The sequence below is a fragment of the Oryza sativa genome, chromosome 8 (genome assembly GCF_034140825.1).
Source record: "Oryza sativa Japonica Group chromosome 8, ASM3414082v1".
In the NCBI taxonomy this organism is placed as follows: Eukaryota; Viridiplantae; Streptophyta; class Magnoliopsida; order Poales; family Poaceae; genus Oryza; species Oryza sativa.
In genome coordinates, this window is record NC_089042.1 from 10,823,532 (window position 1) to 10,841,107 (window position 17,576).

A 17,576-nucleotide genomic window follows, 5' to 3' on the forward strand; every position below is an offset into this window, starting at 1 on the left:
TGTAATGGTAGGAGCATGGAAAGGATCAAGTTGAAATTTTAGAAGTATAGAAGGGATCGGGTAAATTTTAAGGGTATGAAAAGGATTGAGTGAGGTTTTAGGGGTACAGATGGAATTTACTCCAAAAACTTCAGCCTGAACTGCCTCACCGCAATGATGAAGTGCTTTGTGAGCCACAAACAGAACTAAGCCTCTATAATCCCTCACTATTATCCCAGTACTCGCTTCCCCTGCCTCTTCTCTAAACCCTACATCAGCGTTCACCTTTGCAGAGTCTATAGGTGGAGCTTGCCATTTTTCCTTCTCTTTGCCGCAGAGTGGGGAGTGGTAGCGGGCAGCAGCGAGCGGCCGGAGCAGGTGGGCTAGCGCGCGGTGGCTGAGTGCGCGGCGGCTGAGTGGTTATGGCCAAGCGCGCTGTGGCCGACAGAGCGGACCGGCGGCCGCGGCGGTGGCTGAGCGCACCTGCAGAGCTAAAGCCATACGCGTGGGACCGGCTCCAGTGCCGACTTAGAGATGGTAGGCGCTCTGTGGCCACGGCCACGGCAATTGCTGCTGTGGCGGCCACCATGGCCTCTCGGTCTTGTCGGTAGGTGGAATGGAGAAGGCGGCTAACGAGAGATGAGGGAGGAGAGTGGCAGCCGGCGACCGGCGTGGCGATGGTGGGAGGCACGTTGAAGAGGACGAGCCCACCCCACCACGGATGAATTGTCAATTTGTCATGCGTCCGACGACGGATTGGCTTGACGAGCTCCTCTCGCCGGTGGTCCCTAACAAGGCGCCCAGCGCCGCCAACACCGCCTCCTCACCGCCCCTAATCGGTGTCACCTCCTCGCCGGCCCAAGCCGTCGACCGTCGTCGGCTCGTCGTTGGCGTAGGCCCCAGACGACGCCCCCACACCACCTCGTAGCCTCGGCTGCAACGGCTACTACCACCATCACGTCGTCGAGGGAGGAGAGATTAAGAGCAGAGGAGAGAGAGGGGGAGGAGGGAGAGAGAGCAGGGGAAGAGAGAAGGTGGAGACTGAGTATGATAGGTGGGGCCATTTTCGTTTTTGCCACATCAACTCGAGTAGACCGGGTCAAATTTCCACGTCAGCAAAACCAGGTGCCTATATTGCTATAGGACGTAAAATGGATGGTCTTGTATAATTTAGGGGTGAAGATTTATGGTATTAAGTATAAGGGATGTCAAACAAACTCGTTGTAAAGTTGAGGTATGGCAGGTGAACTTATTCCGATGTAGGTAAGCCCAAGGAGCTAACGTAGCCAACGAGCCCAAGTGACCTAGTGAAGTAGCTAAGCCCATCACGAAAATAAAGGCAAAAAAGCTCATTAGATTAGTCCCGTACTTGTCTGAACCCTAGATCGAATCGATCGATTCCATTCTCTTATCGTTTTCCTCCCGAGCCGCTTCGTGTTCTCATCCCCTCTCACCGAGCCGAGGAGAGCCGAGCCAGCTCGTTATCCTAACAAGCCGAGCCGAGCCGAGCCGAGCTGGCTTTTTGGGTCCCAGAAGCCCAAAAGCCCAAAATTCTGATCCGCCGCCGGCATCCCTGCTCCGCCCCACCACCACCACCACCTCGCGCGGCGGCGATGCTTCCGGCGGCGCTGAGGCCTCTCCGCCGCATCCCCCTCGCGCGCCTCCGGAGCCGCCTCCTCTCCTCCTCCGCCTCCGGAGAGGGCGGCCCTCCCGCCGTTGCCTCCACCGACGAAGCGGTGAGGGCGGCGAAGCTGAGGGAGGAGGCGTACAAGCAGGTGGCTAACCTCGACTGGTCCAGCAACGCCGACTTCTGGAAGGCCGTCGATATTGTCAAAACCTTGCCACCCAAGCGCAAGGAATTCGGGTCAGCACCCCCTCCCATCTTCTCCTACATTACATTTTATTTTGGCTTTAGAACTGGCGGTCAATTTGGAGAATGGAGCTGGTTGTTATTTGGGGCAATGGTTGAGAGCTGATGCCAATAGCCCGTTCTGTTGAAAAGCTTTCACCTATGATTTGCTATTCGTGATGCAAATGTTTAAAATGAATACAAGTGCGTATTGTTACTTCACACTGAATGCTAGTATCATTACTAAAAGATGTCTATTTTGTATCTGAACAGTCGTGGCGAGTTTCAAATCGATTTTTTGAGGTTTAGATAACGCTGTGTGGTCCATAAATATTTTCGAAACCCAAATTCCTTGTCCTAACACTCATAGTGAATAGTGGGAATTAATCATGCGGTCATCCTTTGTGCAAGGTTATCACTATTTTGTTCACATTCAGTTGTAACCAGGAAACATGACAAATTTGAAAAAACGAAACTCGTTCAATATCCTGCTGACCCCGAACTTTATGACCTTGTAGTCCCTGGTAAGTTTGTAAAGAGATCCAAGAACATGGCAACCAGATTCAATTTAACACGAACACTAATTCAGAGAAAGCACACTATCTACTGTATTCTCATGACACTCCTCGTAAACATGTCTATGAAACTTGGAATGCCTTCCAAAATTCAAGATCATGTGATGTGTAATATATACATGTGTTACATGTTTTGGAGATGAATTTCATTACGGACATATCCTATGGCAGGATTCGTTGATTGTACATTTCCTTTTGAGTTTTAGGCTGGACTTCCACCTGGTGCAACTCTTCTTTGTGTGCCTGCCTTCTCTAGGTTTGTTTTGTTATAAAAATCCTCACTTTATGGCCTTGTTATTTGGAATGTACAATGTGAAATTTCAGTTCTTTTGTGACAATATTTCGTTTGTTTTCTTGTACAGCCGTTTATTTGGTTGCTCAGTATGCACGGAGTGAGATCAAAAGGATGGAGGCAGTAATAAACTATGCTTCTCTCATGCACCATTTCCTTTTGAGTAGATCCCAATCAGAACAATTTGACTCTTAAACATCAAATGCACAGAATTCTCAGTTTCAACTATCTTGTTAGTAAATACTAAAACATTGTGTTTCAACTTATTTTCGTAAATGATTATGCTACTCATCTGATGTATTTTATTTTTATATGCTATAACTGTGTTTGGTGAAAAAAGATAGCTTGTGTAAGATTTAGTTCTTGCTAAAATGATCTCAGGCAAAATCATTAAAACTGAGTCCTTGGGTTGGTGGTTGTTCCAATATCAGTTTTGATCAAGCTCTGTTGTAGGGTTGTCACCTAAATGCATCAACGCTGGAACTTGTCAGGGCATCTTAAATGAGTAGTTGGTTCATTTTAGGTGTTCAAAATATTTGCATGATTACATTTAGCAACCAATTGATAGCAGCTTGCCTCGTACATGGTGTAGAGAGAATGATAAGTATGTGCCGTCAGGTTATCACTGTCACTTTTTTTCAGTTATATATGATTCTGAACATTTAATTGCGAAGCTGCAAGTGTAGGCTGTATTTTGGACTATGTTTCCTTGAAGTGTCAAGTGTCAACATAGTTTTTTTTATCCATTCCAGTTGCTTTTTTCTTCCACTGCTATAATAGTATGTGCAACAATGCATTTGTCTCAAGATTGTTAGCATTTCTTATTACTGATAATACATGGTTTGGGGATAGTGATTGTTGATAAATTGAACACACTTGAGGTTGCCTGTTTGCTTTAGACTTGCATTGTGTCGAATATTCAAATACTTCATATGATGTCGGCAACAATATTACTCCCTCTAGTCTGAACATGACTTTTTGGATATTGACATGGTCTTACAAAAAAAAAAAACAATTTGGACCATAACTCCTGTTGCAGTGTCTACCTTTAACTCTTTATGAAACCTGATAATATGTTTGACAGCATGTGTGTCCAAACTAATATGTATTTTTGGTCACAGTGAGTATAGCCCGAGACATTAGTGTCCATGTGTAGTTCGCAAGAAAATTCTGTTTTCAGATGGTCCAATTCGCCGTATGTTATTTTGTACTCATGATATTCTTATGATAAGGCATGTTCATTAAGCATATGATGATTGATTAATATGATGCTTGCTTCAGGAAGCAGAAGAGAAAAAGAAAAAGGATGAGGAACTGGAGAAAGAAAAACAGCTTGAAGCAGATTCTGTTAAGGATGAGACTGATTCAAAGCTGTCAGCAGTTTTAGTCCGGTTAGATACACTGGAGGGAGTTGTTAATGAGATTGTGGATGACAAAAGGAAAGGTTCCGCCCCTGGTTTTTCCAACAAGGAGGAAGCCACAAAGAAAGGTGAGAGACAAAGCAATTCCACTGATGGCCAGGTAGTGCCAGTCAAGAGTAAGGACATCATCAATGGTGCTACAAACGCTTCACCCAATTCTACGCAACAGAGCCCTACAGGGAATGGAGACAAGGCATCTTCTGACCCCAAGGGTTGATGAATCTCGCTGGTTTTTTACGCTTGGAGTGATACTTGGAATGTGCTGTATGCATCAGTTGAGTTTTTTGTTGATCAAGCATGAGCATCGGTTCCATAGAGTAGATGCAGTCATAGGTTCAGTTGCATCGCACCATTTTCCAACAGTGTGGGACTCTCTCCGGGAATGGTTGACTCCCTACGGTAGAGTAGATGCAGTCCATAGAGCCTTGCAGTCTTATGGTCAGTTTTGCAGGAGAAAAGACGCCAATGGTGGATGAACATCAGGGCTCCCTGCTCAACTTTGGGGACTTGAAACCCCAAATTTTGTGTCTAGACATTGTTGATAGCAGTTCTATTCCACCTTACAAAAACTTGGCACATTGAGGCTTGAGGTCTGTTGATGTTGGATGTACTAACTCAGGATTCGGTTTATAAATTACTGAGAAGGGCTAACTTCCAGAAATAATGAAAGGTGCTTGTTCTGGGTACATGTGAATTGTGATACGTGACACTTTCACTTTCCTGAGCTGGTCTATTTGACAAGTGTATCTCCGCTTTGTAAGTAAACACTAACCCATTTGAAGGTTCCAATTTCAAGAATGCAGATATTGTTTCATTCTTTAATGCCAGCAGGCAGCAGCTTCAACCATTAAATCGCCTACTAATTCAGTTTGCAACGGTTCGTAAGGAACGTTTCATACTGATGAAGTGTCTCGAGCAAATAGCAAATGTTGTGCTAGCTGGGTGATTGTGAGACTTGGGGGTAGTTTGCCATTAGTTAAAAAAAAAAACAGTCAGTGGCAAATAGTTTCATCTTTTCACTTATTTGTGGGTAAAACTTTTGTATATATATTCTTAATGATTTAAAAATAAATGCTATAAAATAAACTACAATGATAAAATCACAAAAGCAACTTCAAAATTAAAATTTAAAGTTTGGCTTATAAACATAAGGGAAACGATGGAGCTTAAAAGTCGTACCATTTCGCAGGCGATTAGTCCCTCCCCTCCGCATTTCCGCCTTTTGAATGGTTCTGTCATTTTAATGTGCTAAGACTCTATTTAGAATGGACTAAAACTTTTAAGTCCTATCACATGAGACGAATCTATTGAGCCTAATTAATCCATGATTAGCCTATGTGATGCTACAGTAAACATTCTCTAATTATAGATTAATTAGACTTAAAAAATTTATCTCCCAAATTAGCTTTCATTTATATAATTAGTTTTGTAAGTAGTCTATATTTAATACTTTAAATTAGTGTCTAAATACAGAGACTAAAGTTAAGTCCCTAGATCCAAACACCACCTAAGAAAAGAAAAAAGGTCTATGTAAAATTGCTAGCGTTTAGGGTCTCAAATTGATAACTTTTTCGGTGGTTAAGCAGCAGCAGAAAGTGTTACACGGTACTTGTCACCTTTATGCCTCCTTATGACCTTACAACATCTCCAACAGCCTCCTTATCCCATTCTCCAAGTTAAACTATAGCAATTTTAGCTCAAATTCGCACTCCAATAGCCTGGCCAACCGGATGGCCAAGCCATCCGACTGGCCAAAGTAGCGCTCGCGCTGGCCAAATTTGGCCAGCCAAACAGCCTAGCCAATCATGGGCCCCACCTCTATTCTCTCTCCCTCTCGTAGCTTCTCTCCTCCCAAATCCAACGCCGCCCGTAGCATACTCTCCGCCAGCGCCGCCCCTCCGCCGGCGAAGAGAGCTCCCTCCCTGCCTGCCGCGCCATCCGCCCAGTGCCGACGTCGTCGTCCTCCCGGCTCCGCCGTCATCATCGTTGTCCTCACGGCGCTGCCATCGTCGTCCTCACAGCACCACCGTCGTTGTACTGCCAGTGTTGGCCGCCCTAGTGCCCCATCGTGGCCTTCTCTCAACGTCGCCTCGAGCCCGCCTTGCGTGCGCACGGATTTGCCCAGAGCGGCACCAACGGGCGGAGCCCGAGCGGCGGCGGCGGCGGTGAATGGGGACGCAGCCCGAGCGATGGTGGCGGCGGGCGGATGGGGATGGGGCGGCGCCGGCGGATGGGATAGGGAAGGGGGGTTTGGAGAGAAGGGGAGAAAGATGAGGGAGAAGAAGGAGGTGTAGAGACTGACATGTGGGTCTAATTGTCATAGACTCAGAATAGAGAGGACGAATGGAGAGGCAGTTAGAGTAAAAGACAGTTTGACTTGCCAAATTAAATGGAGAGTTGGCCAAATAAATATTTGGAGAGTCAAATTTGGAGAAACTGTTAGAGATGCTCAGCCTCTCCAAATCAAACTCTCCAAACATTTATATAGCCAACTCTCCATCTGATTTGGCTAGTCAAACTAGTTACTCACTCCAACAACATCTCCATTTACACTCTCTATAATAAGTCTATGACACTTGGGGTCCACATGTCAGCCTCTCATATCTATTATTCTTCCTCTTTCTCCCCTTCTTTTCCTCGACTCCCACTGGAGCCATCCTTTGCTACGACAACGATGTCCACGCGACAGCGGATGGCGAGGGGAGGCATAAATTTTACAATATTTTTTTAAAAAGTAGTTTATTTCACATAAAAAAATCTATAAAATATTTATATTCCAAATTCAGGTGCGAGTTATTTGGAATCCATAGGGCAACCATACGAGATCGGTGATGAAATGGCAGGTGCAGTCGTTGAGGAAGACGATAGGACATAGGTTCAATTTGCTGTTATGTGCTTTTTTTTTTTGAAGCTATGGTGAAATGCCAATAATTATTTTTGAATATTAGCAATATTCATCTCACGTCTGCAATCATTTTTTTTTCGTCTTGTAGAGCATCTCCCAAGGCAAAATCGATTTAAATAAATAAAAAAAACGAGCCATGTACATTGCGCCAGTCGATTTGTGATTATCTGAAACAAAATAATCGAACTCTAATTTGGAGTCGACTCAGAGAGTAAAAAAATATTTATTGTGCATGCATGTATGGAGAGCAGACATACTGATTGGTGGAATCCTTTTACGTAGGTACCACAAATGGATTTTCACTTCAGCCATTGAAAGAAATTTACTTAAATCGTAAAAGCAACTTAGCTTTGCAATAGAATAGAAGTAACTAACTATAGCATTGGAAGTAGTTATATAATGGATGAGGACTATGTGAAATAAATTCATATGTAAAATGGAAAGAAAAATTGCAAGTAAATACAACTACTTCTAATACCTTTAAGAGTTATTTATATTTTATTTTTTAAGTTACTTCCCTTCTGGAGTGTATTTACTTCTAATATTACGAAGAGTTACTTCTATTTTTTTTTTTAAAAAAGTTACTTTTCTCCAGTAGCGTTGTTACTTTTAATATCGTGAAAAAAGTTAATTTTTATATGATGCAAGATTTTATTTTTCAAAAAACATTATAGTGATTACTTTAAATAAATAATATATGTATTTACTTGAAAATCTTCTCTACACTTTACTTGTGAATTTACTCCACACAGTTTCTTATTTTATCTCACTCATAATATAATTACTTATAATGCTATAAAGAGTTACTAATATTGCATAGCTAAGTTACTTCTACAATTTAAATAAATTACTTTTAGATTAATAAAATGTTTAAATATATTCAACGTTGAACTTGTTTTGTAACATATTTTTGAGTGTGGTACAATGGTGCAAATAAATCTTAAAAATAATATACAGTTTAAAAGATAAAAAAATATACGTTAGTGATCAATTTATATATATAAGTGTTTGTTGTTGCTATTTTTAGATGGTAAAAAGGGATTTATACGTCATGTGAGATAAAGTGGTCGTGACCGTGCACTACGTAGCCGTGTCCTTTTTAATGTGCTCTAAATATGTTTAGACCCTCCATTGGTGTTTATAGTCCAATAGGCGATATAATCTATATTCCCTTGTTACAGGTAAGAACTCATAATAAGGCAAGAACAGACGTGGAACTAAGGCAAGTAATTAGTAGTAAATTGATCTCACGGAAATGTTCTATTGATTCGAAATATCACGTTGCAACACTACTACAGATCCGGGCTTCAGTGACGGGTCATCTGTGACGGGCCAACGCAACTCGTCAAAGATGAGTCATCTCTGACGGGCCAAAAAAATATCCTCTTTAATATATGGCTACCAGGGAGGACCCGTCACAGATGTGAAGTCATCTGTGATGGCTTGCACTTGTAACCCGTCACAGATCGTCTGTGACGGGTCACAACCATGGCTCGTCACAAATGACATGTCATCTGTGACAGGTGTAGTATTATGAACCATCACAAAAGAGACCACTCATCTCTGACGGGTCTTTAACTAACACACGTCACAGATAACGTTATCTCTGACGGGTGGTAGTTATGACCCGTCAGTGATGAGTGAAAATTCAAATTTTTAAATTTTGCAAAAAACCTCGGATTGAAACATGTCCTATATAAAAGTTGTAGCTCTCAATGATATCCACAACTTTATAACTAACAACATTTCTATTAGAGATCGTTTACATCCCCGAATATGCATTACAAGTGAGTCAGATCTACTTTTAAAAACAAAATTTTGAGTTTTTTTTCAAATGACATGGATGGATACATGCCCCGTATCAAAGTCATAGAACTCAACCAGATCTACAACATTATAATTGAAAATATTTTCATTTCACAAAATTTACATGTTATAAAGTGAGATATATTTTGAAAAATGAAATTTTGAATTCTTCAAACAAACATCAGATGAAGATATTTTCTATGTAAAAGTTATAAAACACGATGAGATCTATAACTATTTAGTTGATAATATTTTCATTTGAAGTCATTTAGGGTGTTAAATATATGTTAAATGATTCAGACAAGCATAGACAAAATAATAACATTGGGTGACTAGTCAATATGTGTTGAGTAGGTGAGTTGGTAAGGGATCTCACGTGTAGCATGCAAGTTATGTTGCATGAAAAATTGTGAATTTGTAGGTAGTGATGTGTAACCATGTATAGGATGGCTAGTAAAATTCAAAATATTTTTTTGAGGTTTTTTGTTGCGTTTAAAATTCAAAAATTGTATTTCTTGCTTTGTCATCAGTGATGGGTCGTAAGTTACAACCCGTCGGTCAGGTAGTTACGACACGTCACTGATGACTCATCTGTGATGGGTGACAAGTTTTAACCCGTCAGAGATGACTTATATACCAGTCAGAGATGGGTTATTTGTGACGGGTGTTTCATCCGTCACAGGTGATTTTGTCATCAGTGACCACTAATCACTGACCAAGACCAAACCCATCAAAGGTGAGGGTTTGGGCCCGTCAGAGATGACCTGGTCCGGCGTAGTGTAATTTCATGTGTGTAAAATCATATGTACTAGTGTTTGAACCATGCTTTAAATTCAGCTAGGATACTGCATGCAGAATTTGCAATCTGATGCCAAAAATCAAAACGTAGACGTTTAAGAAAGTACTTATAACATTTAAATGTATTTTTTGGTATACATTTTGTGATATCAGGATTTATATTTGAAAAAAAGTTGTCACTTCAAACTTAATTACATGCAAGACCATTAAATTACGGCCAGCCGTTGCCAAATTAGTACCCCCCCTACTTTCTGGCATTCATTCATGATTAATTGAGCATTATGTTTTATAGAACAATTAAGAGTGTTGATCTTTTTTTTTTCATTTTCTACCGTAATCAGTCAATTGAGAGGAATAAAAATATTTTTATTAGAAGAAAATGGATGAATGATCAATGCTTAGGATTTATTAGAGATCTTACCTCCCAGAGCAGGTCAGGTGGAGCACCAAACCATAATTCGAACCTCTCCTGTAATTCAAACAAGATCATCATAAGCTACCACAATATTAACGAGCCTTTGTTTAAATTTGCGACCACTAAGGTAGGCAAGGAATTTTCGACCGACAAGGGGCTCATGGAGACGGGAACTGTTGCCAATGCCACTACTAGAAAAACCACTAGAAAAATCATTTTTCCAGGCGATGACATTTCTTTTTCCAGGCGGGTAGACATCTCGGAGCTAAATGGCCGCCTACGAAAATAACAACCGTGGGCGAGATCGTTGTTCGTCTACAGAAAGTTTATAAGTTATAAAAATCACCACCTACACCCCTTCCCTCACTCACCTCACCCCCATTCCTGCACCCCCATGATCCCCCATCACCCTCCCCTCCCTCCCTCTCTCCCTCCCTCCCTCCCAGTCCCGACCGGAGGAGGGGAGGGCGGCGGCGGTATGGCGTGGAGGTGGGGCGGAGGCGGCTCCCCCTCTCTCCCTCCCCGCTCCTAGATCTAGACGGAAGAGGGGGAGCAACGTTAACGGCGGCGGTGGAGGAAGCGATAGTGGAGGCCACTCCTTCCTTCCCCGGTCGTAGATCCGGCCGGACGAGGGGGGTGACGGCGGCGGCGCGTGATGGTGGCGGTGCGGAGGTGGCTCCCCTCCCCTCCCTCTCCCAGATCCGGCTGGAGTAAGGAGATGGGAGGGTGGTGGCGGCGACAGAGACCTCCCCTCACATATCTGGCTAGAGGAAGGGGAGCGATGGCAGAGGCGGCACAGAGACAGTCAGCGACGGTGGAGACCTCCCTCCCTCCCATATCCGGCTGGAGGGGGGAGGGTGGTAGCGGCGGCGGTGTGGCCCTCCTCTCCCTCTGGCCGGATCTTTCGCTGCATGCAGTTGCAGAGGATGCCGCCGGCAGCACGGCACTGCGTTGCGACGACGATGACGTTGTTTTTGTTAGTAGTTTTCATTGATTGATGTTAATTTGCAAGTTGATGTTATAGATTTGAATCCAATGCTCTTGTGTTGATGTATGGATGTTTGTGATTGGATTTTATTTCCTGGATGAAGTTGTGTGAGAGTTTGTGATTTGTGATTTGAAACCCTAGGGAGGGGGAGAGGGAGGGGCGGGGCTGGCGAGGATTTTTTTTTTGGCGCCGAGATTATTTTCGCAGGCAGGGATACTGTAGCGCCTGAGAAGATTGGAATTGCCGCCTATGAAAATCATTTTCGTAGGTGCCTATAAAAAATGGGGATTTTTACATGCCTGAATTTGGCCGCCTATGAAAACGTGTTTTTTAAAAAAAGGCCGCATAAAAAATATTTTTGCTATGCTACTCTCTGCTAGCACCAGAGGACTCCATCATACTACCATGCATACGACTGGCTGCAAGTGTTGTTGCTTCATTGCTAGGCGGATACAGGCATGGTCTTAAAAATAACTCATGTACAACAAAATGCTATATATATGCCATCATATTTTTTATAAAAAAATAGTCAACATAACAGCATTTATTTATATTGTAAATCCCCAAATTATATATATGCAATTACACTGCAAGTTTTAAAATTATATATATATAAGTTGATGTAAGTAGATGACCATATACGGTTCAAAACAAGACCGTTCACACCTTAACAGGCCCATCAACGATGATGGTTTGTAATCCTCTTCATCGTGTACCATCTTCGTAGCCCATAAGACCTAACCTATTTTTTACTTATTTCTTCAATTCTATATCAGCTCACTGGTGAACTACCGTATATGCGGTGGCGGTGGAGCCACTGACATTGTTAAGCCTGGTGAATGAAATGACTTTTACTAGCGACCTATAATTCTTTTTGGGCATTTTAGGCTCCTAACCATGGCACACACCAACTTACATAGACCCGACCACACAGGTACCATCGTCGCCACCTTGTTCCAATGTCCTATCTCTGCCACAACTTCCTGCACGCCTCCAAATGGTTGCCCTTTTGTCCATGTTCTACAAATAGTCTAAGGTTAGGGTTCAAAATTAGAAGAGATAGTCTTTATATGGATAGAAGTTGTCAGCTGTCTATGTAACATTTGCAAGAAAACCCTTCATCATGTTGGTAACTTTTAGATGGCCCAAATCACGCTAAGGTTTGTGCACAACTTATCTCCTCCCATCTCCCATCTCTTTTTCCCCTACCCAACCCTAATGCTAGGTCTTTTCTTCGTCCCAACCCTGACAATACTAGATCTAGAGGATGTGTGCTGCCTCACCAAGTGCCGCCACCTCCCCTGCTCCAACGTGCTACCAGAAGGCGCTAATGACTCTCGTGAGGCTCCGTTGGCCGTCCACCTCTCCTCGTCTCCATGTCGAGCAGTGGCAAGATGCTTCCATCCCGTCGTCACTACTGCCTCTTAATCACTCCAGATCTAGTGCCCCCGCCTCCACCGATGGTCCCACTGCCCTACTCCAACCCGCGGCTTCAGAGGAGCCATTGCCGCCTCCCAACCCACATGTGTCCATTGCCCAGTACTGGTTCGACTACCACCCGCAGCCATCCCTCTAAGTCTAGGGAACCCCTCTCTTCCCCCCTAATTGGTTGGAGTGATCATCGCCACCGTCATCAGAGTTCATTAATGTCATTAGAGTTGGAGGAGAAGCTCACTGGAGTACGAATCGCGAAGTGGATCCGTTGGTCCAAAATCTGTATGAGATTTCGGCTTCGGAATGAAGGTTAGAAATGCTGAATAAAAATATTGCTTTCAATTACTACTAGAAAAAGCATTTTTCCCAACGTAGGGGTCTCATTTTCGCAGGCGGACATGACTCTTAAAGCCAAATGACCGCCTACAAAAATATAAATCGGGGTGAAATGGTCGGTCCGCCTGCGAAAATCTATTTTCGCAGGCGGACCACTTAAGCGGCGCCTGCGAAAATGATTTTCGCAGGCGCCGCTTAAGTGGTCCGCTTGCGAAAATAGACTTCAATATAAATAGACTTGGGGAAGGGTTGATTTTTTCTATGTCTCCAGTCTCCACCCACGGCCGGCCTCTCTCCCCACACCTCACGCCTCCTCCTCTCCCCTCACACCGCCTCCTCTCCCCTCCCCTCACCCCTCCTCCTCTCCCCGGCCACTGAAGGAGGAGCGACGGTGGCCACGGCGCGGGGTGGCGCGGAAGGCGGCGGGGCGGCGCGGCGTCCAGCTGGCGGCGCGGCGTACAGAGGAGGGAGGGGGGAGGCCGGCGAGGGCGGCGGCGGCGGCGACGACGACGACGCGCGGGGCGGCAGCGGCGGCGACGACGACGCACGGGGCCGCGGCGGCGGCTCCCCTCCCCCCTTCCTCCCAGATCTGGCCGGAGGAGGGAGGGGGGAGGCCGGCAGCGGCGAATACGGCGCGGGGCGGCAGCGGCGGCGACGACGACAGGTCGGGGTGGCGGCGACGACGACGTGCGGGGCGGCGGCGGCGGCTCCCCTCCCCCCTCCCAGATCCGGCCGGAGGAGGGAGGGGGAGGCCGGCGGCGGCGACGACGACGACGGCGCGGGGCGGCAGCAACGACGACTTCGGCGCGGGGCGGCAGCTCCCCTCCCCTCCCCTCCCAGATCCGGGCAGCGGCGGTGAGGCGCGTGGCGGCGTCGGCGAGCCGCCGCCGTGATTTTTTTTGTTTGTTTCATGGATTTTCGCAGGCGTGCTGTTGCCCCAACTGTGAAAATCGTTGATTTTCACCGTCGTTGTGCTACAAGCGGTCCAACCCTCCGCCTGCAAAAATCACTTTTGTCTGTCTGCGAAAATACTTTTTCTAGTAGTGCAATCTTCGTACTGAGAACTAACCAGGCCATCTTTTTTCACTGTTGTATTCCTTCCCGGTCTAGCTGTGTTCCTTTTTGTAGTTTTGCTGTTCCTTCCTTGACATGTTCATGGACTTCTACAGTTTTACCAGATAGATAAATTCTCAGCCGTCAATCCCATTTTTTGTCGACCTATCGTTTAGGCACGCAAGAAACCTCAAGCATATATATATACAACTCCATGCTTAAAAAATAACTTAACCCAAAAGGCAACTTTATGAGATTAGAGCTAGCAGATACAAGGAAGCTTTTACACCGTCATCTCATATTCTTTACAAGCATATATACAAGGAAGCTTTTCCCATTCTCTTTAGAAAGGCACTATGTACAGTACCCCTGAAGATAAAAGCAGAAGGTAGTAGATGATGATGATATCGATTAATCAATCCCATTTACCGCTTTGGATCTCAAGCTTAATTCCCATGATTAACAACTGAGATCTCGACAGCTTAAATGTTAATTTGTCCAGTTTGGCAACAGCTAGCTTTCAGCCCAACGGCATGGTGAAGATCAGGATACATATATACATGGAAAGTTGAATTTACACATAATTAAGATGCGTATTACTGCGTAGGTAATTAAGCATGGCGACATTTCAGGGGTTTATATTTGGTGTGAGATAATAGTGATCATCAAGATATGCATGCGACAGTCTGACAGATGATGAGAAATGTGAGGATATGCATTCATACGTGTCGAAACTCAAATGGAAGTATTTTAAATGATTGATTTGTAACTGACCTACATTCCAAAATATTCAAGAAATTCTAACTAAGAAGTATAAAACACGATTAAGATAAGTATTACTAAAAACCAAACACTGACAGATATGATGACCATGCTTTTGTTCCATATTTTAATTAGTCTACTTTCAAAAACATTCCTTCATTTTGTCTAACAAAGTACCAAGTACTAACTCTTTCTTCCACACTGTCACTGACATCCAAAGTCAAACTCAATATTTCACAATAAAAAAAATAACGAAGGAATTGCATTCTGATACTTCATGCAAAAAAGATAGATTTTGATCAGTTCCATACGAAGGAACAATGGAACAACAAAGATATAGAACCCCTAATTTTCCAATGGGGAAATGAAGGCAGCATACATGAATGCATATAGAAAGAATCGAACATACCCCAATCAAGCCTTGCACTACATCACATCTACGACCAACCAATTTGCAAGGGGCTTAGCTCTAATCATCATCTGACCATATGCATACATGAATGAATAAACTAAACAACAATTAGACGACGAAATTAAGAATTTAGCTTTTCTCTAACAACACGAGATCAGATTAAGGCTGCAATAATCTCAAGAACTGGAAACCCTAGTGAGACCTAGAGCTTGAGAGTCAGGTCTATCTTGCTGCTTGACATCTCCTCCTGCGCCTTCACTTCCGCCGCTGTGTGTTGCTCGCCGGCGGCGGCGGCGGCGGCGGCGCTATGGATGGTGCCGCTGCCGCCGCCTTCGGCCCACCGGAGCCCGGCGGAGGCAGGGGCGCCTGTGGCCCTGGACGACGACGAGCCGGCGCCGTAGCCGAAGGCGTCGGCCGGGTACACAGGGCGTTCGGCGGCGGCGTGACGGGCGGCGATCCCCTGCAGGGAGGATGGCGGCTGGGTGCTCCACCCGTGGTGCACCGCGCCGTAGAACGGCGCCGCTGGCGCCGCTGCCGCCGCCGCCGCGGAGGCGGAGCCGCGGCCGAGGAACGGCGTTGTCCTGGCGGCGCCGGCGGCGGCGGGGTAGGGCCAGAGTGAGCGGAAGCGGAGGTGGTGCGGCACGAACGGGTCCCCGAACCCGTACAGGCCGCGCCCGGCGGCCGCCGCCGCGGCCGCCACGGCGGCGCCGCGCTTGGCGAGGGAGCGCTCCCGCTTGTGCGCGTTCTGGTGCCCCCCCAGCGCCTGCGACGTGTAGAACTTGCGCTGGCAGTAGTTGCACTTGAACAGCCGGCGCCTCGCCTCGCCGCCGCCGCCGCCACCGTTCGCCGCCGCCGCCGCCACAGCAGAAGCCCTCTCCTCCACGGACGGCGCCACCGCCTCGCCCACCATCACGACGGCGGCCTTCCCTTTCTCCGCCGGCATGACCTCCTCCGCTCGCAGCGCGCCAAGAAGATCGAGCTCCATCGCCGCCGCCGCCGCCGCCACCTCCTCCTCCTTCTTGGCCACCACCTCGCCTTCCTCCCCATCACCACCACCACCACCACTCCCCTCAACCTTCATCGCCACCTCCATGGACACGGTGGTCTGCGAGCTGGAAGCCATGGAGCTAGCAAAACACAGCACAAGACAACACTAATTTGGCTTTAAAATTTTTGCTGGCACGAGATCGAGTGAGATCGAGAGAATACGCGTTCTTGGGATGAATCGGATCCCTACTTATACAAGGGGATTGGAGGGGTTAAACGCGGAGATGATCTGAGAGGAATGGAAGCAAAGTTGCCAAATGAAACAAGATATGGCGTGATCACAGGAGGCAGGCGTTTAATGTAGCAGAGAGAGAGAGAGAGATGAGATATGCTCCATATCATAGCCCCTTAATTCGCATGCATTAATCTTCTTCTCTTCTTGTGATGATCGATCGATCGATCAGTCAGTACTCCATCTTAGCCAACGATATTTCTCTGTCCATCCACTCCATTTGGTTCCCTTTCTCACTAGTGTAGTGCAAATCTTTGTCTCTATCTCTCTATCCTTACTGCCACTAAAACACAGAGCAACAGGGGAACGGTTTCCTAACTTGGACAGATATGGGTGTGTATGTATGGAGTTTTTGAACTGGAGGGATGCCTTGACGTTAGTTCAAGATGTGATAGGATGTGATATGTATGCACTTAAGTTGTGATATGTATTGCACTCTGGCAGTAGAAATTAATTTAATGCCAACTTGGCAGAATGTGAACATGGCATGACGTAAGGGCATGAAGAAATGGTGTGACGTCAGTAAGTCACAAGATATTTTGTTTTAAAATGTTGACATGAAAAGATTATATGGACAGCCTAAATTAGGTAAATACCCTGTGAGAACTGGTATATACCCTATATGAACTGCTACATGCTTACTCCCCCTGTTTAAAATTATAAAGCATCTCCTTATTTTCCAAAAAAATCAACATTTAAATTTTTTATTAGTAATTAATTGAACCAAAAATGCATGTTTTTATAGTGCCACGTAATATCACAAAATTGTATTAACAAATATTTTATACGATCTTAAATCTGTAGTTGTTGGTCAAAGTATAATACAAAGGTATCATCCAAATATTCCATGACAACGCAGGGTTAATGTAGATTATGCAGTAGGAGCTTAATTTTAGGGATTTCCAATTAACTTGTCTTCAATTATTTCGATTTGCCACTTCATCTAGAGTTCTAGAATTAAATTTCCATTCCTCTTATGGCTTCATCTTCAGAATGTTTTGTCAACCTCAATCAATTTACCGTTACACACCACTCTAGTGCTATAAAAACGAAACATCGACAGTATGGTGACACTATCATATATATCGAAAAAGTCCAAATAACCCCCACCCCCTAGACTATGACAGAAGTCCATCTAACGCACTATAGTTTGAAACCGGACATTCAACCCCCTAAACTGTGCATACCATTCATATATATATATATGCCCCCCTAAGGTGGTTTTACAAATTGGTTTTTATTTAATTTGCATATACGTTGGTGGAGCTTTGA

The 17,576-nt window shown here is 45.0% G+C and overlaps 2 protein-coding genes across 2 annotated transcripts; one reads left to right on the plus strand and one right to left on the minus strand.

Moving 5' to 3' along the window:
• Positions 1-1,534: 1,534 nt before the first annotated feature.
• LOC4345158 (uncharacterized) lies at positions 1,535-4,802 on the plus strand. The gene is made up of 4 exons (XM_015793103.3): positions 1,535-1,843; positions 2,610-2,659; positions 2,766-2,818; positions 3,977-4,802. Exons 1-4 carry the CDS (start codon positions 1,593-1,595, stop codon positions 4,331-4,333), a joined length of 711 nt encoding a protein of 236 aa, XP_015648589.1. The 5' UTR covers positions 1,535-1,592; the 3' UTR covers positions 4,334-4,802.
• Positions 4,803-14,891: 10,089 nt separating this feature from the next.
• LOC107281920 (zinc finger protein 4) lies at positions 14,892-16,619 on the minus strand. Its single transcript, XM_026019977.2, has one exon. The coding sequence runs from the start codon at positions 16,146-16,148 to the stop codon at positions 15,228-15,230; it is 921 nt and encodes a 306-aa protein (XP_025875762.1). The 5' UTR covers positions 16,149-16,619; the 3' UTR covers positions 14,892-15,227.
• Between the last annotated feature and the right edge of the window lie 957 nt (positions 16,620-17,576).